General features: G+C 49.3%; 1 protein-coding gene across 3 annotated transcripts; it reads left to right on the forward strand.

Annotated features, from left to right (window-relative positions):
- The first annotated feature begins 2,609 nt into the window (after positions 1–2,609).
- FLYWCH2 (FLYWCH family member 2) lies at positions 2,610–25,772 on the forward strand. Of its 3 annotated transcripts, none has more exons than XM_021667220.2 (5): positions 2,610–2,751; positions 20,223–20,323; positions 21,374–21,799; positions 24,172–24,298; positions 25,514–25,772. In XM_021667220.2, exons 3-4 carry the CDS (start codon positions 21,472–21,474, stop codon positions 24,270–24,272), a joined length of 429 nt encoding a protein of 142 aa, XP_021522895.1. In that variant the 5' UTR covers positions 2,610–2,751; positions 20,223–20,323; positions 21,374–21,471; the 3' UTR covers positions 24,273–24,298; positions 25,514–25,772. The 3 variants fall into 3 exon arrangements, with proteins under 3 accessions (XP_021522895.1, XP_021522896.1, XP_021522897.1); XM_021667221.2 differs by lacking the exon at positions 25,514–25,772 and adding an exon at positions 24,401–24,495; XM_021667222.2 differs by lacking the exon at positions 2,610–2,751 and adding an exon at positions 17,774–19,400.
- The last annotated feature ends 82 nt before the right edge of the window (positions 25,773–25,854 follow it).

Consider the following 25,854-nt stretch of genomic DNA (forward strand, 5'->3'; position numbering starts at 1 on the left):
GTGAAACCCCATCTCTACTAAAAATACAACAAATTAGCCAGGCATGGTAGTGGGCACCTGTAATCTCCACTACTCAGGAGGCTGAGGCAGGAGAATTGCTTGAATCCAGGAGGCAGAGGTTGCAGTGAGCAGAGATCACACCACTGCACTCCAGGCTGGGTGACAGAATGAGACTCTGTCTTAAAAAAAAAAAAACTTCTTTTTGAAAATTTGTATTTGACACCATTCATTTTACAACTTCCCAATACTTCAAGACTTTTCCAGTGAGGTTGGTGGCAATGAGAATGAATGTCATATTTTTATATAATAAAATATGTCAACATTCATAAGATGTGCATTACTCAATGAACCAATATTTTCTAAAATACAAATGCATGGTGTTATGAAACCACACGTGGGTACAACAAGATCCTTCCAAAGTGCTAAAAGACCAATGTATTATTATTATTACTTTTTTTTTTTTTTTGAGACGGAGTTTCGCTCTTGTTACCCAGGCTGGAGTGCAATGGCGCGATCTCGGCTCACCGCGCCTCCTGGGTTCAGGCAATTCTCCTGCCTCAGCCTCCTGAGTAGCTGGGATTACAGGCACGCGCCACCATGCCCAGCTAATTTTTTGTATTTTTTTAGTAGAGACGGGGTTTCACTATGTTGACCAGGATGGTCTTGATCTCTTGACCTCGTGATCCACCCGCCTCAGCCTCCCAAAGTGCTGGGATTACAGGCGTGAGCCACCGCGCCCGATCCTATTATTACTATTATTTTGAGACAGGGTCTCTCTTTGTTGGCTCATTGCAGCCTTGAATTCTTGGGCCTAAGGGATCCTCCCACCTCAGTCTCCTGAGTAGCTGGGACTACAGGCATGCACCCGTGCACCCAGCTAATTTTTAAATTTTTTGTAGAGATGGGTTTTTGCCATGTTGTCCAGGCTGGTCTTGAACTGCTGGACTCAAGCAATCCACCCTCCTCAGCCTCCCAAAGTACTGGGATTACAGGCATGAGTCACCTAGCTCTGCTGACCAATAGATTTTAACGTAATCGAATGCAAAATTGTACTGATGCAATTTCAGATTCCACACTGCAACTAACCTTTAAGAACTACTACTTGGGGCCAGGGGTGGTGGCTCACACCTGTAATCCTAATACTTTGGGAGGCCGAGGCGGGCAGATCACGAGGTCAGGAGATCAAGATTATCCTGGCCAACATGATGAAACGCCATCTCTACTAAAAATACAAAAATTAGCTGGGCGTGGTGGCACATGCCTGTAATCCCAGCTATTTAGGAGGCTGAGGCAGGAGAATTGCTTCAACCAGGGAGTCAGAGGTTGCAGCAGTGAGCTGAGATCAGGCCACTGCACTCCAGCCTGGGAGACAGAGCGAGACTCTGTTTCAAAAAAAAAAAAAAAAAAAGAACCACCACTTGGACAGGCGCGGTGGCTTACATCCCAGCACTTTGGGAGGCCGAGGCGGGCGGATCACGAGGGCAGAAATTCGAGAAAAAAACCCTGTCTCAAAAAAAAAAACCCAAAAAAACAAGCAATCAGAAAACCCCCCACCACTTGAGTTTTGATGTAGTATCGAAGAATGGCCACAATTATCTGAAAAGGCTATTAAAATATTCCTCCCTTTTCTAAGTATTTACCTGTGGGGGCCAGACTTGGCCTCCCGAAGGCAAGCAAACTTTTAAATCTGCGCTCGAGACCAGCTACATACTTTGTTGGGGGGCAGGGTAGAGGGAGCGTGTGCAGCGCAGCTGGCAGTCGGACGAGAGCAGGCGGAGGGTGCAGAGGCCCCAGAGTACCTCCACCTGGATCCTGGAGCCCTGGGGCGGGGGCACCTCCAGTGCCTGTTTTGGGGGGGGCAGGCACGGAGCAGCGCTTGGGGGGCCAAGAGGCGGGCAGAGAGGGGTGACGCCGCGGGGCTGGGAGAGCCGCGGTGAGCCCAGGGTGCCGTGCTGGGGCCGTTCTGGCAGCTGCATCAAGTGTCTCAATAAAGCAGCGCCCCGAAGCTCCCTGTGTCCGGAGCCAGCGCGGTCCCGCAGCACTGGGTCGTTGGAGGATGAGTGTTTCCGGAACACCATGGGCCGCTTGAAGGTGGATGGGGCGCAAAGAGGGCGGGGCCTGTAGGGCAAGCCTGGACCAATAACGAGAGAGAAATGATTGAGTAGGAGCGGAACTAATGAGCGAGGGCGGGACTAATGGGCGAGGGCTGCACCACTGGCGCGGACTCGTCTTCAAGGATGCACAGCTGAACATAAGGCAGCCGCTTCCATGAGCCTAAAGATCTTCCCTTCGCACGCTCAGTATCTCGACGGGGGCGAACAAAACCTTTAAACAAATGCTCCAGTTTCCCCCGTAGGGAGCTGGAGTCAAATCCGTGAGGAAGACCGGGGTCGCACTGAAGCCTACCCCACTAGTGCTGGGAGAACCTCGACCAGGACCGACCCAGGCCGCAGATCCTCCGCGGCTCCGTCCCCGGATGGCGACACCCAATCCCTCGTGTTCCCGCCCACTTATGGAATCCTGGCCCCGCCCCCGCCCTCCGATTGGCCGGACGCCCTGCTCTACGCCGCGCGGGCAAAACCCGGCGGAGCTGCCCCAGCCCAAAGAGCGGCCCCCGCAGCCTTGCTGCGCATGCTCACGCCGTGACCCCGGCTTAAGGTGACGGCGCGAGCTGAGGCGGGGGCCCTCGGCACAGAGGCTGAGGGACCCGTCGTGGCGCTGTCGCTGGAGAGGGAGGGCCCGCTGCCGTCGGTGAGGACGGGCCCCAGCGGGCGGGGAGGGTCCCACGGCCCCGGCGTGGACACGTCCCTGGCCCGGCTCTTCCGGGGGTCCCGAGGGCTGCGGGTGCTGAAGAGGTGTCCGCGTCCTGGCGCTCAGGCCGCTTCCTGTGGTGTCTGCCGCGATTTCCTCCCTGATCCTCGCCCCTCCCTGCTTCCCCTGGCCAAAGCCCCAACACCACCCCACCAAGGAGCCCGGCACTCGCCCGCCGGCTCTTGGCGGCGTCCGCCCCACCCAGTGCTGCCTTCCCGATGCTCCCTACCCCCACCGGCCCTGTCCCACGGTTGCAGCTCGGGGGGCCCCTGCAGGGACGGCAGCGAGTTGGAGCTGTGAGATATTGGGGCGAGGGAGACACTCGGAGCCAGGTTGTGGGAGTATTCATGGGAGAGGAGAGAGCCAGGGAGCTGGAGCCGTTTGGGTGCAGCACAGGCCGCGTTTGATGGCAATTGCATTGGGTAAGGGAGGAGTAAAAGAAAGATTCTGAGCCTTGGTGATGAGGGGAAGGAGCTGCCATGACTGCAGTTCCCATTGTGGGGAGGCTGAGCGCTTCACACGGTAGTGCAGCAGTTCATGGCCTTCTTGGGGCAGGGTCACTGCCGGTTTTTTAAATCGACCTGTAAGGATGTGTACTGCACACTTCAGTGTCCCCTCATCCTGTCGGAGGGTCAATCGCAGCCCCCCATGGACTGCGTGGAACAGTTATTATTGGGGAGCAGCTGTCCATATGGCCTGGGAACTTTGGCAATGACTTCACCCTTTTCTATCAGCTATTAACAACCCCTGCTAAATTCACCACTGTTTCCATTACGCAGATGAAACCTGCCGGGGAGGGCAAGGGAATTGTCCTCGTGGCTAAGGACGCCGGTGCTGGTGGACACTGATGGTGCTTCCCTCCCGTGCATATGAAGATGATTCTGTGGGTCCACTGTGAGGCACCAGGCAGGGTTCCTGGCTTCCAGAGCTTCATCACTAGGTTCTTGTATTAGTTTCCTGTTGCTGTCCTAACAAATATGGTGGCTTAAAACGACACAAATTTATCTTCTAGATCTAGAAATCGGAAGTCTGACATGGGTCTCACTGAATTAAAGTGTAGTCAGAGTTGCATTCCTTGCTCAGGGTTCTGGGAGAGAATCAATTTTCTTGCCTTTCTCAGCTTCTAGAGGCCACGTGCATTCTTTGGCCTGTGACCCCTTCCTCCATCTACAAAACCGACAGCATCTTACCTCTTGGACCTGCCTCCATTCTTACATTTCTCCCTCACTCATATCTGTTCCCTCTTCATTTTTAAAAGTGATCTTAAAAATATCACTTTTAAGGACCCCAGTGATTACATTGGACCCACCAGGATAATCTGGTGAACAACTTTAATTGTTCTGCAACCTTAGTTCCCATTTGCTGAATAAGTTAACATACTCACAGGTTCCAGGGATCAGGACCTGGACATCTTTGGGAGGCTGTTAGCCTGCTTCCCACAGACCTGCTGGTACGGGACACTCCGGCCAGTTCCTGACATGCGTGATCGTTGGTCTTGGGTTTACGCTGAGCCATCTTTATGCTGCTGGGTCTCCTTTGTTACCAACATCATGACAGCTGGTTAGGATGAATGTTGACTGGTGACCCAAAGTAATATCCAATCACCAAGCCAGGTGCAGTGGCTCATGCCTGTAATCGCAGCACCTTGGGAGGCCAAGGCAGGCAGGTCACCTGAGCTGAGGGTTTCAAGACTAGCCTGGCCAACATGGTGAAACCCCATCTCTACTAAAAATACAAAAATTAGCCAGGCATGCTGGCCATCACCTGTAGTCCAGGCTACTTGCGGGACCTGAGGCAGGAAGATCTCTTGAACCCAGGAGGTTGAGGCTGCAGTGAGTCGAGATCGTGCACTCCGGCCTGGGTGACAAAGTGAGACCATGTTTCAAAAAAAATTTTTTTTAATTTTTTAATTAAAAAAATATATCCAACCACCAGATTACAGAGTTGGGGTGAGCATATAATATGAGTATAGTAAGGTAACTGTTAAGACTTTTGATCTTTTACATTCATTTCTACTTCCATTTTTTATTTTTTGGATGGAGTCTGGCTCTGTTGCCCAGACTGCAGTGCAGTGGTGTGATCTCGGCTCACTGCAACGTCCATCTCCTGGGTTCAAGAAATTATCCTACCTCAGCCTCTCGAGTAGCCGCGACTACAGGCCCGCGCCACTACACTGGCTAATTTTTGTATTTTTAGTAGAGATGGGGTTTCACCATATTGGCCAGGCTGGTCTGGAACTCCTGACCTCAGGCGATCTGCCTGCCTCAACCTCCCAAAGTGCTGGGATTACAGGTGTGAGCCACTTTGTGCCCAGCCTCTACTTCACTTTTTAAAAGTCAGTTTATCCAGTGAACATTGATTGAGTGGAAAAATAACTGCCTCTAGGCTGGGTGAGGTGGCTCACGCCTGTAATCCCAGCACTTTGGGAGGCTGAGGTGGGTGGATCATCTGAGGTCAGGAGTTTCAGACCAGTCTCACCAACATGGAGAAACCCTGTCTGTATGAAAAATCCAAAATTAGCCAGGTGTGGTGGTGCATGCCTGTAACCCCAGCTCTCTGGAGGCAGAGGCAAGAGAATCACTTGAACCCAGGAGGTGGAGGTTGCGGTGAGCTGAGATCACACCATTGCACTCTAGACTGGGCAATAAGAGGGACTCTGTCTCAAAAACAACAACAAAAAAAGCCTCTAAAACCTTTACTCTTGGAACATAAATTGCTAAAAGTTTAGGGAAGAATCCAGAAGAGAGACTGATCCAGTCTGGAACTACCTAAGACACGTCCATCCCTGTTCCTGCAGTGGCTGATGAAGAATTCACCCTGTAAACTAGAAATCACAGACTCCCTGGATAGAGCACATAGCATCCATCGGTGTTACCAGAGCATCAAAATCAATTGGGGCTACTGGTTAGAAGTGTAGACTCTTGAGTCTCTCTCCAGATCCTCTGAGTCAGAAGTCTGGGGTGGAATGGCCCAGGACTGTGCATCTTTAAAAGAACTCTAGGTGATTCTTAGGGACAGTGAAGTTGGAGAACCACTGTTCATAGACTCAATTTACCTTTTTCTGCATATTTGACAACTTTATTGAGATAATTCACATACCATGCAATTTATCCATTTAAGGTCTACAATTCATTGGCTTTAGAGTGACCATAAAGTTGTGCAGTCCTCACAAAAAATTGTTTTAGAACATTTTCATCACCCCAGAAAGCTCATAGCCACTAGCAGTCACTCCTTGTTCTCCTCTTCCCCACACCAACTCCAAGACAACCACAAAAATCTACGTTCTGTCTCCATAGATTTTCCTACTCTGTAGATTCTATAGACTCTAAGTAATTTCATGTAAATGGAATCATATAATACTTGGTCTTTTGGGTCTGGTGTCTTAGCTGAGCATTATTTCTTCAAGGTTCATTTATGTTGTAGCATATATTTTTTTTTTACTGCCAAATAATCCATTTTATACATGCACCACATTGTATTTATCCATTCATCCATTGATGGACATTTTGGCTGTTTCCACTTTTGGCTTTCATGAATAATGCAGCTATGAACATTCATGTACATTTTTGTGTGGATATGGTAGTTTTCATTTCTTTTGGGTATATACCTAGTAGTAGAATTGCTGGGTCATAGGGTAACTCTGCATTTTACCTTTTGAGAACTGCCAGGCTGGTTTCCAAAAATGGCTGTAGCATTTTACATTCCCCTCAGCAGTGTATGAGGGTTCCAGTTTCTCCTCATCCTTACCGACACTTGCTGTTGTCTGTTTTTTTGTTTATCATGTTCATCCTAGTAGTGCGAAGTGTTATCTCATTGTGGTTTTGATTTGCATTTCCCTGATTACTGATGTTGTTGAGCATCTTCTCATGTATTAGTCATTTGTATATTTTCTTTAGAGAAAGGCCTATTTGGAGCCTTTGCCCATTTTTTTTATTATTATTATTTTTTAGATGGAGTCTTGCATTGTTGCCCAGGCTACAGTGCAGTGCAGTGCATTGTAGTACAGTGGCACGATCTTGGCTCATTGAAACCTCCGCCTTCCGGGTTCAAGCGATTCTCATGCCTCAGCCTCCCTAGTAGCTGGTATTACAGGCATGAACCACCATACCCGGCCCAGGGAGTTTCACTCTTCTTGCCCAGGCTGGAGTGCAATGGCTCCATCTCAGCTCACTACAACCTTCGCCTCCCGGGTTCAAGCAATTCTCCTGTCTCAGCCTCTTGAGTAGCTGGGATTACAGGCATGCACCACCATGCCTGGCTAATTTTGTATGTTGTTTTTTTTTTAATTTTGAATTTTCAATAGAGACAGGGTTTCTCCATGTTGGTCAGGCTGGTCTCAAACTCTCAACCTCAGGTGATACACCCACCTTAGCCTTTCAAAGTGCTGGGATTACAGGCATGAGCCACCAAGTCTGGCCCGGGGAGTTTCACTCTTCTTGCCCAGGCTGGACTGCAGTGACTCGATCTCAGCTCACTGCAACCTCTGCCTCCCGAGTTCAAGCAGTTCTTCTGCCTCAGCCTCCTGAGTAGCTGGGATTACAGGCATGCACTGGCTAATTTTGTATTTTTTTTTTTTTAATTTTGTATTTTTGGTAGAGACAGGGTTTCTCCACGTTGGTCAGGCTGGTCTCAAACTACCAGCCTCAGGCAATCTGCCTGCCTAAGCCTCCCAAAGTGCTGGGATTACAGGCGTGAGCCACCACACCTGGCCACCGATTTTTAAATTGTTTGTTTGTTTGCTTATTACTGAGTTGTAAGAGCTCTTCGTAAGTTCTGGATATAAATTCCTTATCAGATATATGATTTGCAAACATTTTCTCCCATTCTTTGGATTATCTTTTAACTTTCTTTTTTTTTTGAGACGGAGTTTCACTCTTGTTACCCAGCCTGGAGTACAATGGCAAGATCTCGGCTCACCGCAACCTCCGCCTCCTGGGTTCAAGCAATTCTCCTGCCTCAGCCTCCTGAGTAGCTGGGACTACAGGTGTGCGCCACCATGCCCAGCTAATTTTTGTATTTTTTAGTAGAGACGGGGTTTCACCTTGTTGACCAGGATGGTCTTGATCTCTTGACCTCATGATCCACCCGCCTCGGCCTCCCAAAGTGCTGGGATTATAGGCGTGAGCCACCGCGCCTGGCTTAACTTTCAAAATTTTTATGGCTAAAATGCAAAACTTTTGAACTTTGTTGAAGTCCAGTTTATTTCTTCATTTGTTGTTTGTGCCTTTTGTTATATTGAAGAAAGCTTTGCCTAATCCAAGGTTATGAGGATTTAGTTTTTCTTTTTTAAAAAAGTTTCAGTGCTGTAGCTCTTATAATAAACTATAATTTTGTTGTTGTTGTTTTGAGACAGGGTCTTCCTCTGTCACCTAAGCTTGAGTGCAGTGCCATAGTCTCCTATCACTGCACCCACTACCCCACAGGCTCAAGCAATCCTTCCACCTCAGCTTCCTGAGTAGCTGGGACCACAGGTGCACACCACCATGCCCAGCTATTTTTTTTTGTTTTGTTTTGTTTTTTTTAGTAGAGATGAGGTCTCACCATGTTGCCCAGGCTAGACTTGAACTCCTGAGCTCAAGTGATCTGCCCACCTCAGCCTCTCAAAGTGCTAGGATTATAGGCATAAGCCATCATGCCCAGCCATATAATTTATTTAGAGTTAATTTTTGTATATGCTATGAGGAAGTCATACAACTTAATTTTTTTGTTTTTTTGTTTTTATTTTTTGAGATGGAGTTTCGCTCTTGTTACCCAGGCTGGAGTGCAATGGCGCGATCTCAGCTCACCGCAACCTCCATCTCCTGGGTTCAAGCAATTCTCCTGCCTCAGCCTCCCGAGTAGCTGGGACTACAGGCGTGCGCCACCATGCCCAGCTAATTTTTTTTTGTATTTTTAGTAGAGACGGGGTTTCACCATGTTGACCAGGATGGTCTCGATCTCTTGACCTCGTGATCCACCCGCCTCGGCCTCCCAAAGTGCTGGGATTATAGGCGTGAGCCACTGCGCCCAGCCAACTTCATTTTTTGTATTGGATATTCAGTGTTCCTAGCATTTAATGTTTGTTTTTATTTTTATTTTGAGACAGGGTCTTGCTGTGTTACCTAGGCTGGAGTCCAGTGGCACAGTCACAGCTCACTGCAGCCTTGACCTCCCAGCCTCAAGCAATCCTCCCACCTCAGCTTCCCAAGTTGCTGGAACTGCATACATGTCTGACCATACCTGGCTAATTTTTTTTTTTTTTTAAATATAAGATGGGGTTTCACCATGATGGCCAGGCTGGTCTTGAACTCCTGACCTCAGGTGATCCACCCACCTTGGCCTCCCAAAGTGCTAGGATTACAGGCATAAACCACCGCGCCCGGCCTGATTTTTATTATTTTTTGTAGAGAGAGGATCTCACTATGTTGCCTAGGCTGGTCTGGAACTCCTGGGCTCAAGTGATTCCCCCTACATCAGCCTCTCAAAGTACTGGGATTACAAGCATGAGCCACCACACCTGGCCCAACATTTGTTGGTAAGACTGTTTTCCCTCCACAAAATTGTTTTGTCACCTTTGTTGAACATCAGTTCACCATATATGTAGGAGTGTATTTCTGGACTCTCAGTTCTATTCTGCTGGTCTCTCTGTCTTTATGCCAGTACCACGGCTTATTGATTACTATAGCTTTGTGATAATAAATTTTGAAATAGAGAAGTGTCAGTCCTTCAGCTTTTTTCTTTTTCTAGATTGTTTTTGCTATTCTGGTTTCCTTGAATTTTCATATGAATTTTAGGACCAGCTTGTCAGTTTCTCCAAAAAAAAAAAAAAAAAAATGCCAGCTGGAACTAAGAATCTATAGATCAATGCCAGAAGTATTGTCATCTTAACAATATCAAGTCTTCCAATCCATGAACATGGGATGTCTTTCCATTTGTTTAGGTCTTCTTTAATTTCTTCCAACAATGTCATGATCTTGTTGGGGAACCTGAAGCCCAGTGGGTGTTCCAGTCCTGTGGACTGACCAGCTCTACCAGCTAAGCCTTTTATCCTGGAAGAAGTCCAGGGTTGCTCCTTCTTGGCTGCCTTGTCTTCGAAATGGAGAGTAGGAGGAGATCTTCATAACTTGCTCTTCTCTGAGATTGTATGGAGCTGTATTTCTCTACTGCTTCAGGAGATAGAGCAAATATCATGGTTTTTAATATCAGTAGTAACTTTAAGTTTAAAAAGTCATTGAAGCAAATGTACTATTATACTACTTAGGAGGTGTGCACAGGACTAATTGTAGAAAAGAAATATTTATTGTTTGGAAAATGAGGTATTAAACACTATGATTACCTGAAATTTGATATTTAGAAAAGTATCACTTGTTTTTTTCCAGAACACATGAAAATTATTCATAAAATGCAATTCCTACCAGGCAACATTTTTTTTTTTTTTTTTGAAACGGAGTTTCGCTCGTTACCCAGGCTGGAGTGCAATGGCGCGATCTCGGCTCACTGCAACCTCCGCCTCCTGGGTTCAGGCAATTCTCCTGCCTCAGCCTCCTGAGTAGCTGGGACTACAGGCACGCGCCACCATGCCCCGCTAATTTTTTTTTTTTATTTTTAGTAGAGACGGGGTTTCACCATGTTGACCAGGATGGTCTCGATCTCTTGACCTTGTGATCCACCCGCCTCGGCCTCCCAAAGTGCTGGGATTACAGGCGTGAGCCACCGCGCCCGGCCCAGGCAACATTTTTAAGGGCCATTTTGCTCAAACTTTGGTGTTTCTGTATGTGTGTATGTGTGTACATAAGTCATTTTTCAATCTGTCCTAACCTTTTAAGCAAAAAGCACTTCAAAAGACTAGGTTAAAAAAAAAACTGAAAAAAGCTGGGCATGGTGGCTCACGCCTGTAATCCCAGCACTTTGGGAGGCCGAGGCGGGTGGATCACGAGGTCAAGAGATTGAGACCATGCTGGTCAACATGGTGAAACCCCGTCTCTACTAAAAATACAAAAAATTATCTGGGCATGGTGGTGCGTGCCTGTAATCCCAGGTACTCAGGAGGCTGAGGCAGGAGAATTGCCTGAACCCAGGAGGCAGAGGTGGCGGTGAGCCGAGATCGCGCCATTGCGCTCCAGCCTGGGTAACAAGAGCGAAACTCCATCTCAAAAAAAAAAACTGAAAAAGAGGAAAGGTGCTAATGCTGGGTTTTCTGTGATAAAATAGTTAATGTGTTGGGTCATATTAATGCATGACCTCTAAAAAAAAGTTTTTTATTTTGAAATGACTAACTTTACAGGAAAGTCCCAGAGGCAATACAGAGTCCCCATAGATCCTCTCCATCCCCAGCTTCTCCTCATGTTAACATCTCATATAATAAAATTATTGTTGGTACAAAACTACAGAGCAGGTGTGGTGGCTCACACTTGTAATCCAGCACTTTGGGAGGCCGAGGAGGGCAAATCACTTGAGTTCAGGAGTTCGAGACCAGCCTGGCCAATATGATGAAACCCTGTCTCTACTACAGATATGAAAATTAGCCAGGCATGGTGGTCCGTGCCTGTAGTCCCAGCAATTTGGGAAGCTGAGGTGGGAGGATCACTTGAGCCCATGAGTTTGAGGTTACAGTGAGCCATGATTGTGTCATTGTACTCCAAGCAACACACCAAGACCCTATCTCTCAAAGAAAAAAGAAAACTAACCTTATATAGACTTTATTTGGATTTCATCAGTGTTTTCACTAATGCCCTTTTTCTGTTCCAGGATCTAATCTGGGATCTAATCCCGCATTCATTTTTTGTGTGTGTGTGTTTTTGTTTTGTTTTGAGATGGAGTCTTGCTCTTGCCCAGGCTGGAGTGCAGTGAGATTGGAGTGCAGTGAGATCTTGGCTCACTGCAACCTCTGCCTCCCAGGTTCAAGCACTTCTCCTGTGTCAGCCTCCTTAGTAGCTGGGATTACAGGTGTGTACCACCATGCCCAGCTGATTTTTTTTTTTTTTTTTTTTTTTTTTGAGACGGAGTCTTGCTTTGTCACCCAGGCTGGAGTGTAGTGGCATGATCTTGGCTCACTGCAGCCTCTGCCTCCCAGGTTCAAGCGATTCTCCTGCCTTAGACTCCCAACTAGCTGGGACTACAGGCACCTGCCACCACGCCCAGCTAATTTTTTTGTACTTTTAGTAGAGATGGGATTTCACCGTGTTAGCCAGGATGGTCTTAATCTCCTGACCTCATGATCTGCCCACCTCAGCCTCCCAAAGTGGTGGGATTACAGGTATGAGCCACTGTGCTGGGCCAAATTTTTATGTTTTTAGTAGACAACGGAGTTTTGCCATGTTAGCCAGGCCGATCTTAAACTCTTGACCTTAAGTGATCCACCCGCCTCAACCTCCGAAAGTGCTGGAATTACAGACGTGAGCCACCGTGCCCAGCCCAGATTCTCATCTTTGGAAATGAGGCACTGGCTGGGCGCAGTGGCTCATGCCTGTAATCCCAGCACTTTGGGAGGCCAAGGCGGGTAGATCACAAGGTCAGGAGTTTGAGACCAGCCTGGCCAACATGGCGAGACCCTGTCTCTACTAAAAGTTCAAAAATTAGCCGGCTGTGGTGGCAGGCGCCTGTAATCCCAGCTACTTGGGAGGCTGAGGCAGGAGAATTGCTTGAACCCGGGAGGTGGAGGTTGCAGTGAGCCAATATCGAGCCAGTGCACTCCAGCCTGGTCAACAGAACGAGACTTCGTCTCAAAAAAAAAAAAAAGTAAATGAGGCACTAAGCCCAGCCAACAATCAAGGGAGGGGACTTAAGCTCTACTTCCTGGAGGGGGAAGTGTCTGCCATACTGTTTAGAATTCCTCTTCAGGAATATTTGTCCCTTCAATATAATAATATTCAGTTATTTATATCAACTTGGACTCATGGATATTTATTTTATTATCTGGGTTATAATCCCTACTACTTGCTTCAAAGGCAGGACCTCAGCTCTGAGGAGCAGTTGTCTTTGTAACCAGCATTTCTGACTTCAAGCATCTGCTGCCCAAGGCTATTGGCTCTGGACCAGGCCTCCATCTCCCCAGGGACAGAGCGGGGTGATGGGGACACTGGGAAGGGAGGTTGTTGGGTGGCAGTAGTGGAGGTTAAGGTTGACATAATAGGACTCTTTTCCTGACTCAGGTCCCATTTCAAGGACCAAGGACGTGGCTCTGGGCAGGTTACTTCTGGGCCAGGTACAGGCAGGAGGACCAGAGTGGCAGGGTTTTTTTCCTTTCTTTTATTTTGTATTTATTTATTTTTTATAGAGACAGGGTCTCCCTGTGTTGCCCAGGCTGGTCTCAAACTTCTGGGCTCAGGCCATCTGCCTCCCAAAGTGCTGGGATTACAGGATTACAGGCATGAGCCAACATGCCCAGCCTCTCTCTCTCTCTGTCTGTCTCTGTCTCTCTGTCATGCCCAGTCCCCCCCCGTCTCTCTCTCTCTCTCACACACACACACACACACACACACACACACACACACACACACCCCTTTCCACCCGTGAGGACTTGGGGTGGTGTCGTCACATGAGCTACCACGCCCAGCCTCTCTCCCTCTCTCTCTCTCACACACACACTTACACACACACCCCTTTCCACCCGTGAGGACTTGGGGTGGTGTCGTCACATGAGCTACCACGCCCAGCCTCTCTCCCTCTCTCTCTCTCTCACACACACACTTACACACACACCCCTTTCCACCCATGAGGACTCGGGGTGGTGTCTTCACTCTACCCATTTCTGTTGTGTCTATAAATCTAAAACCAGGATTTTAATGTACTTAATTTATTTGTTTATCCCAGTTGTTTATATTAATCTTATTTTCTTGTACGACATTATGTCACATAGGAATATGGACACTTTTACTCTGAATAATGGACTAATATAAAAAATTACTGGCCGAGTGCAGTGGCTTATGGCTGTAATCCCAGCACTTTGGAAGGCTGAGGCGGGCAGATCACCTGAGGTCAGGAGTTCAAGACCAGCCTGACCAACATGGAGAAACCCCATCTGTACTAAAAATACAAAAATTAGCTGGGTGTGGTGGCGCATGCCTGTAATCCCAGCTACTCGGGAGGCTGAGGCAGGAGAATTACTTGAACCCAGGAGGTGGAGGTTGCGATGAGTCGAGATTGTGCCACTGCACTCCAGCCTGGGCAATAAGAGCGAAACTCCATCTAAAAAAAAAAAATTACCTTGTGCCAAGTGTGGCGGTGGCTCATGTCTATAATCCCAGCACTTTGGGAGGCTGAGGGAGGAGGATTGCTTGAGGCCAAGAGTTTGAAACCAGCCTGGGCAACATAGCAAGACTTCGTCTCTACAAAAAACGAAACAGAACAAAAAAAACTTTAGCCAGGTGTAGTGGTACATACCAGTGGTCCTAGCTACTTGAGAGGCTGAGGTGGAAAAATTGCTTGAGCCCTGGAAGTTGAGGCTGAATTGAGTGCCTGAGGGAGGGAGAGGGGGAGGGAGGGAGAAAGAAAGGAAACCTTGTAAACATCTTTTTTTTAATGTTAAATGTGTTCCCACTGTAAAATTAGCTTATGCAAAAAAATTGAGTTCATGCATATTACAATTTTGAGAAAATAATAGAAAATTTGTGAAAAATGAAATCCCTCAGTCACATTACTGTTAACATTTGATAATGTATTTCCTGGTTGACCTTAGGGCGTTTTAATATGAATCTTTGAAAACAGCTGCTTTTACATTAAGAATAGGTCAAATAAAGTCAGTAAATACACAGCCAATATGACCTCAGTGGAGAACACGCAGAAGGAGACAGACGGGCTGAGTGAGGGGGACAGCCAGGACCAACGTTCTGTTTTAGTCATTTTTGGAAAAATCCATAGTTGTTTAGCCTAGAAAAGATTGTTTTTGCTAAATTTGTTCAAATGACTTTCTAACTTAATTCTTTTTTGTAAACCAGTTATAAACATTTCAAGGTCTTACATCTTTTTTTTACTTATATTTTTTTCTTGCTTTGGAAAAAAGATGGTAAGCATTTTATTTTCTTGAAAAGTGGTTCATTTAAAGTAACAACACCTCCATCTTAGGCCCAGCTACGATTATTGTAGCTTAAGAATTTTTCTTTCTTTCTTTTCTTTTTTTTTTGAGACAGAGTCTCGCTCTGTCGCCAGGCTGGTGTGCAGTGGCACGATCTTGGCTCACTACAACCTCCGCCTCCTGGGTTCAAGCAATTCTCCTGCCTCAGCCTCCCGAGTAGCTGGGACTACAGGCGTGCACCACCATGCCTGGCTAATTTTTGTTTTTTCAGTAGAGATGGGGTTTTGCCATCTTGGCCAGGCTGGTCTGGAACTCCTGACCTCAGGTGATCCACTCAACTTGGCCTCCCAAAGTGCTTGGATTACAGGCGTGAGCCACCATGCTGAGCCTGTAGTTTAAGATTTAAATTGTGTTTCCTGCACCTACTGGTGTGGATTAATCGTGCTTTGGAAGTTTCTAAGGGTCTTTAAGGTTTCTAAGGTTTCTAAGCTGGCAGTATCTATCCTAAAAGTGGAAAGAAAACAGGAAATACAATTATTTGAAAGCTTTACTCATAGTTATGAGAAATGTGTACATAAGAAACAGTTATACAGAAATAAAAGCAGTTTGTCAAGGGATGGTTGGGATCCTGGAGATTTGCTATTATTGTTTATTCTATATTATTTTCTTTCAATTACATAATTCAAAATTTTAAAATAACCTTAATGCTCCATTTCATAACTTTGCCCTAGCAATATACAGGAGCTATGTATTGTTCAAGACGATGTTTTCAAACTCATAACCTTTGGGTGAAAGTAACTTTTACAGGAATTTGGGGTTTTTTTGGTCTTCTTTTGTTTTATTTTTGAGACAGGTCTTGCTCCATCACCCAGCCTGGAGTGCAGTGGTGCGATCATAGCTCACTGTAGCCTTGAACTCCTGGGCTCAAGCTGTCCTCCTGCCTCTCAGGCTCCTGAGTGACTGAGACTACAGGCATGGACCACTGTGGCCGGCTAATTAAAAAAAAAAAAAAAAAAAATTTGTAGAGACGGGGTCTCCGTAGGTTGCCCAAGCTGGTTTCAAACTCCTGGGCTCAAGCGATCCCCTACCTAAGCCTCCCAAAATGCTGAGATTACAGGTGTGAGACACCACACTCAGGCTGCAAGAATTACAAAATTGGGGGTTTTAAAAATTATTATTTGGATGGTGATCCTAAAGGATACATCAAGATAATCATATTCTGGATCCTCTGGGGCTTTCATACCTGTGTTTACATTTGTGCTAAGATCCTACTGGCTTCTCCCAAAGCAGATGCTCCCTGCACTGCACCTGTGTGCAGCCCTGGGTGTTCCTGCCCTCCTGGAGCATGCTCGAGGTATAGATGTACATGAGTGCCTGAATCAAGATTTAGAGACCTACAGGCTATAAAGCTGTAATTTACCACTCTTTCTGTGTTCTAAGCAGTTAAGGGCTGAGTTGCGTCCCCCAAAATTTATATATTATAGTCCTAGCCCCCAGGGTCTCAGAATATGATGGCATTTGAATATTGGATCTTTAAAAGGGTGCTAAGGGGCTGGATGTGGTGGTTCATGCCTCTAATTTCAGCACTTTAGGAGGCCAAAGTAGGAGGATTGCTTGAAGCCAGGAGTTTGAGACCAGCCTGGGCAAGATAGTGAGACCTGTCTCTAAAAAAAAAAAAAAATCTTTATTTTAAATTAGCTGGGCATGGTGATGTGCACCTGTAGTCCCAGCTTCTCAAGAGGTTGAGGCAGGAGGATCACTTGAACCTGGGAGATCAAGGCAGCAGTGAGCTATGATCATGGCACTGCACTCCAGACTGGACAACAGAGCAATACCCTGCCTCAGATAAATAACCAGCACTTTGGGAGTCCCAGGCAGGAGGATTGCTTGAACCCAGGAGTTTGGGACAAGCCTAAGCAACATAGCGAGACCTCATCTCTATAAAAATAAAGAAAGAAAAAAAATAAAAGAGTGTTAAGGTAAAATGAAGTTATATGGGTAAGCCCTAATCCAATATGATTGGTGGGGTTTTTTTTTGTTTTTAATTTTTGTGAGACAGTCTTACTCTGTCACCCAGGCTGGAGTGCAGTAGTGTGCTCTCGGCTCACTGTAACCTCCACCTCCTGGGTTCAAGCAATTCTCATTCCTCAGGCTCCTGAGTAGCTGGGACTACAAGCATGTGCCACCACACCTGGCTAATTTTTGTGTTTTTGGTAGAGATGGGATTTCATCACGTTGGCCAGGTTGGTCCTAAATTCCTGACCCCAAATGGTGTAACCACAGGGGTGAGTGACCATGCCCAGCCTCTAAGGGCCTTTATTGAAGGAAGCCACTTGTTACTGGAGCTCAGAGGACAGAGGGCAGAGCAGAGGCAGGTGGAAGCAGGATCAGGAAGCTTCCAGACCTGCCCCTGCCCCTTTACCAAGCTGCTCAGAAGTAGCCCTGCTGTACTGTGTGTCAGTTACACCTCTGTGGACCTGTGTAGGTATCATGTCATTTACAGTTGCTCTTTTTGTTCTGAGTTTTGGGTAGTCATTTACAGTTTTTTGGAGCCAGCCAGTAAGACACAGAGAAACTCAAAATACTTTTTCAATTTTGTCACCCAGCACAGAAGGCTTCTGCAACCAAACATGTGGGGATTTCTTCCCCACTAATGAGCAAGTAGTCAGTTATGCAGCATACAAATCCAATGCCGATGCCATCCACCTAGAGATAGCGTCAGATCTTGCAGGTGAGGCCCCAAACCATGGAGACCTCCCTCCGTTCACATGCTAATTGCAAGCCCCAGGTTGTCTTGCTCACTCTTCCGACCCACCAGCTACGATCTCAGATTCTTATGACCAGTTCCTTGGATTAAATTATTTGCTAGATCGGCTCAAAGAACTCAAACAATGCCAGGCGCGGTGGCTCACGCCTGTAATCCCAGCACTTTGGGAGGCTGAAGCAGGTGGATCACTTGAGGTTAGGAGTTCAAGACCAACCTGACCAACTTGGTGAATCCCCATCTCTACTAAAAATACAAAAATTAGCTGGACATGGTGGTGTGTACCTGTAATCCCAGCTACTTGGGAGGCTGAGGCAGGGAAATTGCTTGTACCCAGGAGGTGGAGGTTGCAGTGAGCCGAGATTACACCACTACACTTAAACCTGGGAGACAGGGTGAGACTCTGTCTCAAAAAAAAGAAACAAAAACAAAAGCTTATTTACATGTACCATTTGATTATAAAGGATGCAGATAAAAATATAGATGCAGCAGCACGTGCGGGAGGGACTCAGTTTCCATTTCCACCCGACTCCCAACCCCCACCCACCCCTCCAGGGACTCCATGTGTTCCTGGAAGCTCTTGAAACTCTCTCCTTTTGGGTTTTTATGGAGTCTTCGTTACATAGGCATGATTGATTAAACCACAGACCACTGGTGATCAACTTAACCTTCAGCCCCTCTCTCCTTCCTGGAGGTTGGAGGTGGGGCTGAAAGTCCCAACACTTTAACCCTACCTTGGTCTTTCTAGTGACCAGCCCCACTGAAGCACCTCGGGGGCTGCTCGCTATCAGTCAGTGTCTGAGCATACAAAAAGACATCACTTTGGAGATTCCAGGAATTTTAGGAATTATATACTGGGAGGGCCAAAGACCAAATATGTATTTCACAATATGAAAGAGCCTAATTTACATATTTCAGGATTCCCTTCTTGTTACAGCTTAAGATTTTTTTATTTTCCTGACTTTTCTCTTTGGACAGTAGTTAAGGCCATCTTGTTCCTTTACTCTGGGGTTTAAATTTGAGATGGAGCTGATGTCACTTTGTGGCCCTTTCCTACAGCTCAGAGTTAGCCAGGCCACAGAGCCGAGACTATAGACTGGCAAGGAGGTGCCTCAGGTGCCAAATATTAGGTTGGTGCAAAATTAATTGCGGTTTTGTCATTGCAGTGGCAAAACCACAATTACTTTTGCACTAACATAATATAAGGAGGCACGCAGTCTGGGGGTCAGCGTCAGTGTGGATTTCTCGGGGAAGTGCTGCCGGCCTGGAAGAAGCTTGTGAGTCTGGGTCCCTGCCAGCCTCGTGGGGACCGAGTATCTTGCAGGAATTTGCACGCTGGGTGTGCAAGAGGCCGCATCATTTTTGGAGTCTGGGGGCACTGCAGTGGCAGGATCGACACAATGAGAGGTGCTAGGGGACCCGGGGTGGATCCGGACGCGGGGTCAGGGAACCTGACATTTATTCATGCCGGACCGCCCATACATGCTGCGCTGTATGGGAGCCCAGGGGAGAGCGGCAGCCCGAGGGACGTGCACCAGAGCCAATCATCGCGTGAAGCGGGGCGCTATTTGGTTGGGCCTCCGGTATCTCTTTTCCATCTCAGAGTGGCTGGCGGGGTCTTTGCCACCGCAATTTCTCAGGTCTCCCCAGGTCCCCGGCATACCCACATCGCCCCGTGAGGCAGATGAGCAGAGCTGGAAAGGCCGCACAGGAAGAACGGGGGTTGGCTAGTCCGGAGGTGGGCGGATAACGTGACCCGGATCCCTGCGGTACTCTGCAGGCGTGTGACTCGCTGCCTGGCACATTTCTTCGAGTACCCACCCCCTCGAGAAGGTAGCCCTGGGGTGGGGCTTCAAACTACTTTTATTTCATGATCAGGGGACTGCAGAGGGGAGCACGCAGGACAAGACCCCGAACCCCCTATCCTAGCCCTGCATCTTCAAGCCCTTCTCATGGACAATAGGGTCTTAGAAAATGCCAGAGAGGGCCGGGCACGGTGGCTCTCGCCTGTACTCCCAGCACTTTGGGAGGCCGAGGTGGACAGATCATGAGGTCAGGAGTTCAAGACCAGCCTGACCAACATGGTGAAACCCTGTCTCTACTAAAAATACAAAATTAGCCGGGCATGGTGGCAGGCACCTATAATCCCAGCTACTTGGGAGGCTGAGGCAGGAGAATGGCTTGAATCTAGGAGGCGGAGGTTGCGGTGAGCTGAGATCATGCCATTGCACTCTTGCACTCTAGCCTGGGCAACAAGAGCAAAACTCTGTCTTAAAAAAAAAAAAAAAAAACGCCAAGGTGCTGGGCATGGACCCCTCTGAGGCCAGACAAATTGGGAGGGGTCCAAGGAAGCCATAAGAACCTCAAGCCCAGGTTGGGGGATGGACCCTGTGGGAAAAGTGGGCATCTCTGGGCCTTGTCCTGCCTGGATCCTGGACAGGGGTCCAGGTAGCTGCCCAGGCTGCAGTCTTGTGTCTAGGCTAACGCTGTAGGCTGGGAAAGACCCCGTCATCCACCCACCACCCAGTCATCCCCCACAAGACAGAAAGGCCAACCCACATTGGTGCTGCAACACCCCAGGACTGAGTCTCCAGGCCAGCCAGAGCCTGGTACTTGACCCTACAGGGTTATAACCCATCCTTTCTCCTTCTCCAGGCCAAAAGCCAAGGAGCCCTCAGTGACCGTGGGATCCATCACACCTCCACTTCACTGTCCCTACACAGCCAGGGCAGCATCAGCACCAACTCAGACACAAGGTTGGTGTGAAAACCAGCGGGTTGGTGAGCCTGTGGGCCTGCAGATGGGGATGCAGCTGGATCTGGTTGTCCCACCTGCCAGGACCAGCTGCAATGCTGTGGCCTGCAAAGTGCTGGCAGGTGCTTGGCCCATGCTACCTGTGATGACACAAACTGAACTCATGTCCCCAAAGTGCTTAGCTCTGATGCTTGGTGCCCAGGGACACTAGTGTCTATTAACATGAACGAAGCTGGGTGCGGTGGCTCATGCCTGTAATCCCAGCACTTTGGGAGGCCGAGGCGGGTGGATCACGAGGTCAAGAGATCGAGACCATCCTGGTCAACATGGTGAAACCCCGTCTCTACTAATACAAAAAATTAGCTGGGCATGGTGGCGCGTGCCTGTAATCCCAGCTACTCAGGAGGCTGAGGCAGGAGAATTGCCTGAACCCAGGAGGCAGAGGTTGCGGTGAGCCGAGATCGCGCCATTGCACTCCAGCCTGGGTAACAAGAGCGAAACTCCGTCTCAAAAAAAAAAAAAAAAAAAAACATGAATGAAGTACACCAGATGCTGTGTGGTCATGGGCTCTTGGTCCACCCCAGCTCTGCTGCTCCACGGATGTGTGGATCACCCTGACATACCTCAGTGTCCTCAACTGTGACTAGGTCCATAAGAACGGCCTGCTGTTATTACAGGGGTGGGACGGGGGACTGGAAACAGTCCACAGGGTGGAAACATTTTGTCCATGCTCAGCACGTGGGAAGGCCCATTGGTAGTGGCTCAGCTCTTAGTCATTAGTCACTCTGATGGCCCCTTTTGAGGGGTGTTTATTATGCACATTTTCCAGATGGGGAAATGGGGTTGGATGGGGGCGACATACCCAAGGCTGCCAGGAGAGGAACTGGTGAAGCAGAAGGACCAGCCAGGGTCCCTGTTTCCATTAGGCCCCACGCCAGCCTTGGTCCCAGTGAGCAGTGAGGCAGTCCCATTTGCCCCATCTCCTTCCCAGCTCTGTATCTAGAGTCCCGGCCCAAGGGCTTCCTCTGACGGGATTTTGCTTCCTTCCTCAGGACAGAACCACTGGACTCCAGGTTCCTTGCCTGGGAGTAGGAGAAATCCACCTGCTGGGGGCTGAGCACAGCTTGAAGGACAATCCCTGGGTCCCGGGATGCCCCTGCCTGAGTCCAACGAGCAGGAGGGCGAGAGCGTGAAGGCTGGCCAGGAGCCATCTCCCAAGCCAGGCACAGAAGTCGTCCCTGCAGCAGCAGCCCCGAGGAAGCCCAGAAAGTTCTCCAAACTGGTCCTGCTCACAGCCTCCAAAGACAGTGCCAAGGTGGAGGGGGCCAAGCGCAAGGGTGTGCACTGTGTCATGTCCCTGGGGGTGCCTGGCCCCGCCACTCTTGCCAAGGCCCTCCTCCAGACCCACCCTGAGGCCCAGAGGGCCATCGAGGCCCCCCCACAGGAGCCTGAGCAGAAACGCAGCAGGCAGGACCCAGGTGAGGCTCCACAACGCCCCTGCCAGGACAGCTCAGCACCTCCCAGGGTGTCCTGCATAGCTGCGCTGGCTCCGTCGGGCCCTTCTCCCTGTCCTGTGGGTTCCTTGTTCCCTGGCTTTGACCATGTGTGGCGAGCAGTAGCACAAGGCTTAGGACACAGGCTTGGGCATCCTCCGACCTCCAACCCTGCCTCTGAGCAGCCTTGTCTCTCTGTGTCTGTTCCCCACTCTAGAATGCGCCGCCCACTGGCTTCTTCACGAGGGAGCATCTGAGGCTGCTGTGGGGCCCACAGGCGGCTGCTGTCAGCTTCAAGGTCTTGGCTCACAACTGCTCGATGAGCATCTCCAAGGCCAGGGGTTTGATGGGTCACCTTTCCATATGTTCTAGAAAGCTCCTTTTGTCTTGCTCACTGTTCGTTCAGTCATTTAGTAACATCCACTGAACAGCAGCTCTGTGTAGGCTGGGCTCTGGAGACCTGAGGCACGCAGGATGAGACCCCCAGCAGACCAAGGCTGTAACCTCAGCCTGACTCCCCGGGACTGCCGCTACCTTACCTGCCTCTTCTGCCCAAGCAGTCACCCCCTGCAAGCTATATCTCCAGAGAGATATAGCTCGGGGCTCACCGAGATATAGCTTGGTCCTGTGGGGGAGTAGGGCTGGGGTGTAGCCTTAGCTGCTGCAGGCTGGCTGGAGGTGATGGGGCAGGATCATTCCCTCTGCTTTACTGTGGGAGTGATGGGATGGATGGACTGAGTGTTTTTACCCCCCACTCCCACTCCCTGGGGCCCTTGGCTCTGCCCCTGCTATGTACTAGACCTTTCTCTCAGCTAGACTTGGGGGATACAGCCAGGTGGGGCATGGTAGTAGAGACAGGGTGAGAACAGGGCTGCCCCTTTCCCTGCACCCAGCTCTCCCTGGGGCACCCAGGTCCTGTCCTGCTGTCCCCTGTAGGAGGACAGGCCTCCTACTGGCCCCACAGCAGGTTCTCAGGACCAGAGGTCTGCCTCTGGGCTCTACTAGAGCAGGGAGCAGTGGGGTCAGGACCCTGGGTAGCAGAGGAAATGGGCTGGGTACACCTTTTGAGTTGGAAGTTCCAGAGAGATGGGGCAAGGGGCTGCGCATTGCGTGGGAAGATGAGTTGGGTTTTCTTCCTGACTGGGAGTGGGCTCTGCCATGCCCTGTGAGGAAAAACAGCCATAGCAATTTGCCTTGGATTGTGACCTTTGAACAGGTGGCCCCTGGGGTCAGCGAGGGCACTCAGCCTAGCAGCCCATTATAAGAAAAGGGGCTCTGAGGGTTCCTTCAGTTTGCTGGCAGTGCAGGGACCCTGCCTCACTGATGGAAATTGAGGGGTGAGTGGCCTGAGGTCAAAGAGGGTCACAGCCCCAAAGCTTCCCTGGGGCTGAGACCCCAGAACACCTGAGAGATTAGTGTCTGCAGCCACAAGCCTGGAGCTCTCAGGGAACCTAATGGACCCCTCAGCCTCCATCCCCCTACTGGAGTCTCAGGCCTGGTGCAAGCAGTGCTCAGGGACTCAGAGGGACCCTGTCCTCCCAGAGCTGGTGAGAGTGCCTGGCTCTCACTGTGAAGCCCCTACCACCCAGTCCTGCTCTTAGAGCCTCTGCATGTCCCCCTGGCTTCTCCTGCCAAACTGGCGCACAGGGTGCAGTCCTCTTGGCCTGTGGGAGGCAGGGCTCAGAGGAGTGAAGTCACCACCCTGAGGCCACCAGGAGGTCCCTGCAGAGGGCAGAGGGGGTTGGAGTCTGGCTCAGGGTCTGTTCCCCCTGAGTTCTGTGAAATAAGGCCATCTCACAGTCCTCCCTGCCCCTTTGAGACCACCGCTCACTGCTGGAATCCATCCAGGCTGGAGGCTATGGTGCTTTTGTGAGAATTGGAGCACAGCCACTTTCTCCAGATGAAAGTCAGAGTAAGGCTTCTGCAGACAGGCACCCTCGGACATCTACCACCTCCTCCCTGCCAACCCCTCCATCCCGCCATCCCTACCCCAGGTCTGGCAGAGGTGATGGCTGCGGCTTCCAAGTGCTCAGCCCAAACTTGGCCTCAACTTTTCTGGAAATGATTTTAGCAGCCGGGCCACAGGCTCTTCTCTGTCCACAGGGCTTCTGGGACCCAGCTGGTGACTTTTTGCTTTCAGCATTTTGTAATTTCTTTTTCTTTTGTGGCCCTGGGCTGGTGGCCTTGGAAGCAGTGTCCCTGAGTGGCAGTCACTTCTCAGTTAGGCAGGGGCTTCTGGCCCTGGAATATGTGCTGGCTGGGGTAACAGCAAGGTCCAGTAGACTCCTAACAGAACAGCGAAGCTCAGCTCTCCCTTCTCCTTTGACACCAGTCTGATCCACCTGCTTCTCTTGCAGGCGCAGACGGAAAAGAAGTCAGTGGATTAGCAGCGGGGCCTCCCAAGGCTGCCGGAGAGAACTCTGTCCTCTGCCCCGTGGTGCCAGGCACATCCTCGTAACCTTGACCACAGGCACATCCTCCCAGGTCAGCAACTGGGCCACAGGCTCTTCTCTGTACACAGGGCTTCTGGGGCCCAGCTGGTGAATTTTTGCTTTCAACATTGTGTAATTTCTCTTTTTTTTTTAGATCAAGTATAAATTACTTTTGTAAGCAGAAAAATAATTTCAAACAAGAATAAAAGAAGCTGTTTGCTAGACCCCATCATGGGCATGTTGTAAACATTCCAGGGTTCTGGGTCCTTTGAGGCTCAGCTCAGATGCCACCACCTCTGGATCTCCCCACCCTAGTCTTTACTGGGCCTTCCCAAAGTGTCCCTTAGTTACTGACCCAAGTCTCGCTTCCTCCATGAAGCCTCTCAGACTGATAGTTCTCATGCACTAAGGGAGCTTAGCCTTGCTAAGAATGGTAGTTCCAAGATTCTGCTGAGGGAGAGGTGGGCCTGCAAACTCATGGGTGGGTTCAGGGAGGAACCTGACAAAAGTGCGTGTGACCTGCCTGTCATGTTCTTTCCAGAGGAGGTGGGGGTGAGGGAACCTGAGTCCCTGCCCCAGACCCCTGGGTCCCACCCCTGCTTGAGGGGAGATGAAGAAAGCACAGCTACCCTACATGAGCTGACAAGTCAGCGAGCCTCCAAGAGGCTTCCCATTCAGTCCTCATTCTTTGAAAACTGCCTCTGAGCTCAAGGAAAAGTTATGGTTTTGTTTGTTTTGAGATGGAATTTTACTCTTGTGACCCAGGCTGGAGTGCAGTGGTGCAATCTGGACTCTGCACCCACCCAACCACCACCTCCTAGGTTCAAGTGATTCTCCTGCCTCAGCCTCCCAAATATCTGGGATTACAGGCACATGCCGCCACACCCCACTAATTTTTGTATTTTTGGTGTTTCTTTTTTTTTTTTTTCTTTTTTAAGACAGAGTTTCACTCTTGTTGCCCAGGCTGGAGTGCAGTGGTATGATCTTGGCTCACTGCAGCCTCCGCTTCCAGGGTTCAAGTGATTGTCCTGCCTCAGCCTCCTGAGTAGCTGGGATTATAGGTGCCCGCCACCACGCCTGGCTAATTTTTGTATTTTTAGTGGAGACGAGTTTTCGCCATGTTGACCAGGCTGGTATGGGACTCCCGACCTCAAGTGATCTGCCCACCTCGGTCTCCCAAAGTGCTGGGATTACAGGCGTGAGCCACCGCGCCCGGGCCACACATAATGTGTAATACATAATGTATTACAAATGTCTTCCCTCACAGCATCGTTTCTGCTGCTTGATGGCTACTGCAGGGATGAGTGAAAACACAAGCTCCAACGGCCAGACACATCCCCGTTGCTTCCAGGTTGTAAGCAATCCTGAAATAGTGTTCCTGGGACATAGTTCTAGCAGTGAGATTGCCGCACTGGAAGGATGCAAGTTACGTTCAACCCACAGCCTGCGAATGCCAACTCTCCAGCATTTGTCCACACCCAGTTTTATCGTTAAGAAGAAAACAGTAATAACGTATCCTCCGCTTGGCCCTTGCGTGCACAGACTCTTCACTTTTAACCTCGAGGTCTCATTTTCCTTGGACAGCACCAAGCGCTCGGCAGGGCCTCA

Source organism: Aotus nancymaae, unplaced genomic scaffold, assembly GCF_030222135.1.
Source record: "Aotus nancymaae isolate 86718 unplaced genomic scaffold, 86718_ANA_hifiasm-v0.15.2.pri h1tg000049l, whole genome shotgun sequence".
In the NCBI taxonomy this organism is placed as follows: Eukaryota; Metazoa; Chordata; class Mammalia; order Primates; family Aotidae; genus Aotus; species Aotus nancymaae.

Coding starts and splice junctions, on each gene's coding strand:
- FLYWCH2 (XM_021667220.2), top strand. CDS start 21,472: ATGCCCCTGCCTGAGTCCAACGAGCAGGAGGGCGAGAGCGTGAAGGCT. Junction 21,800..24,171: donor ACGCAGCAGGCAGGACCCAG/GTGAGGCTCCAC, acceptor CTTCTCTTGCAG/GCGCAGACGGAAAAGAAGTC.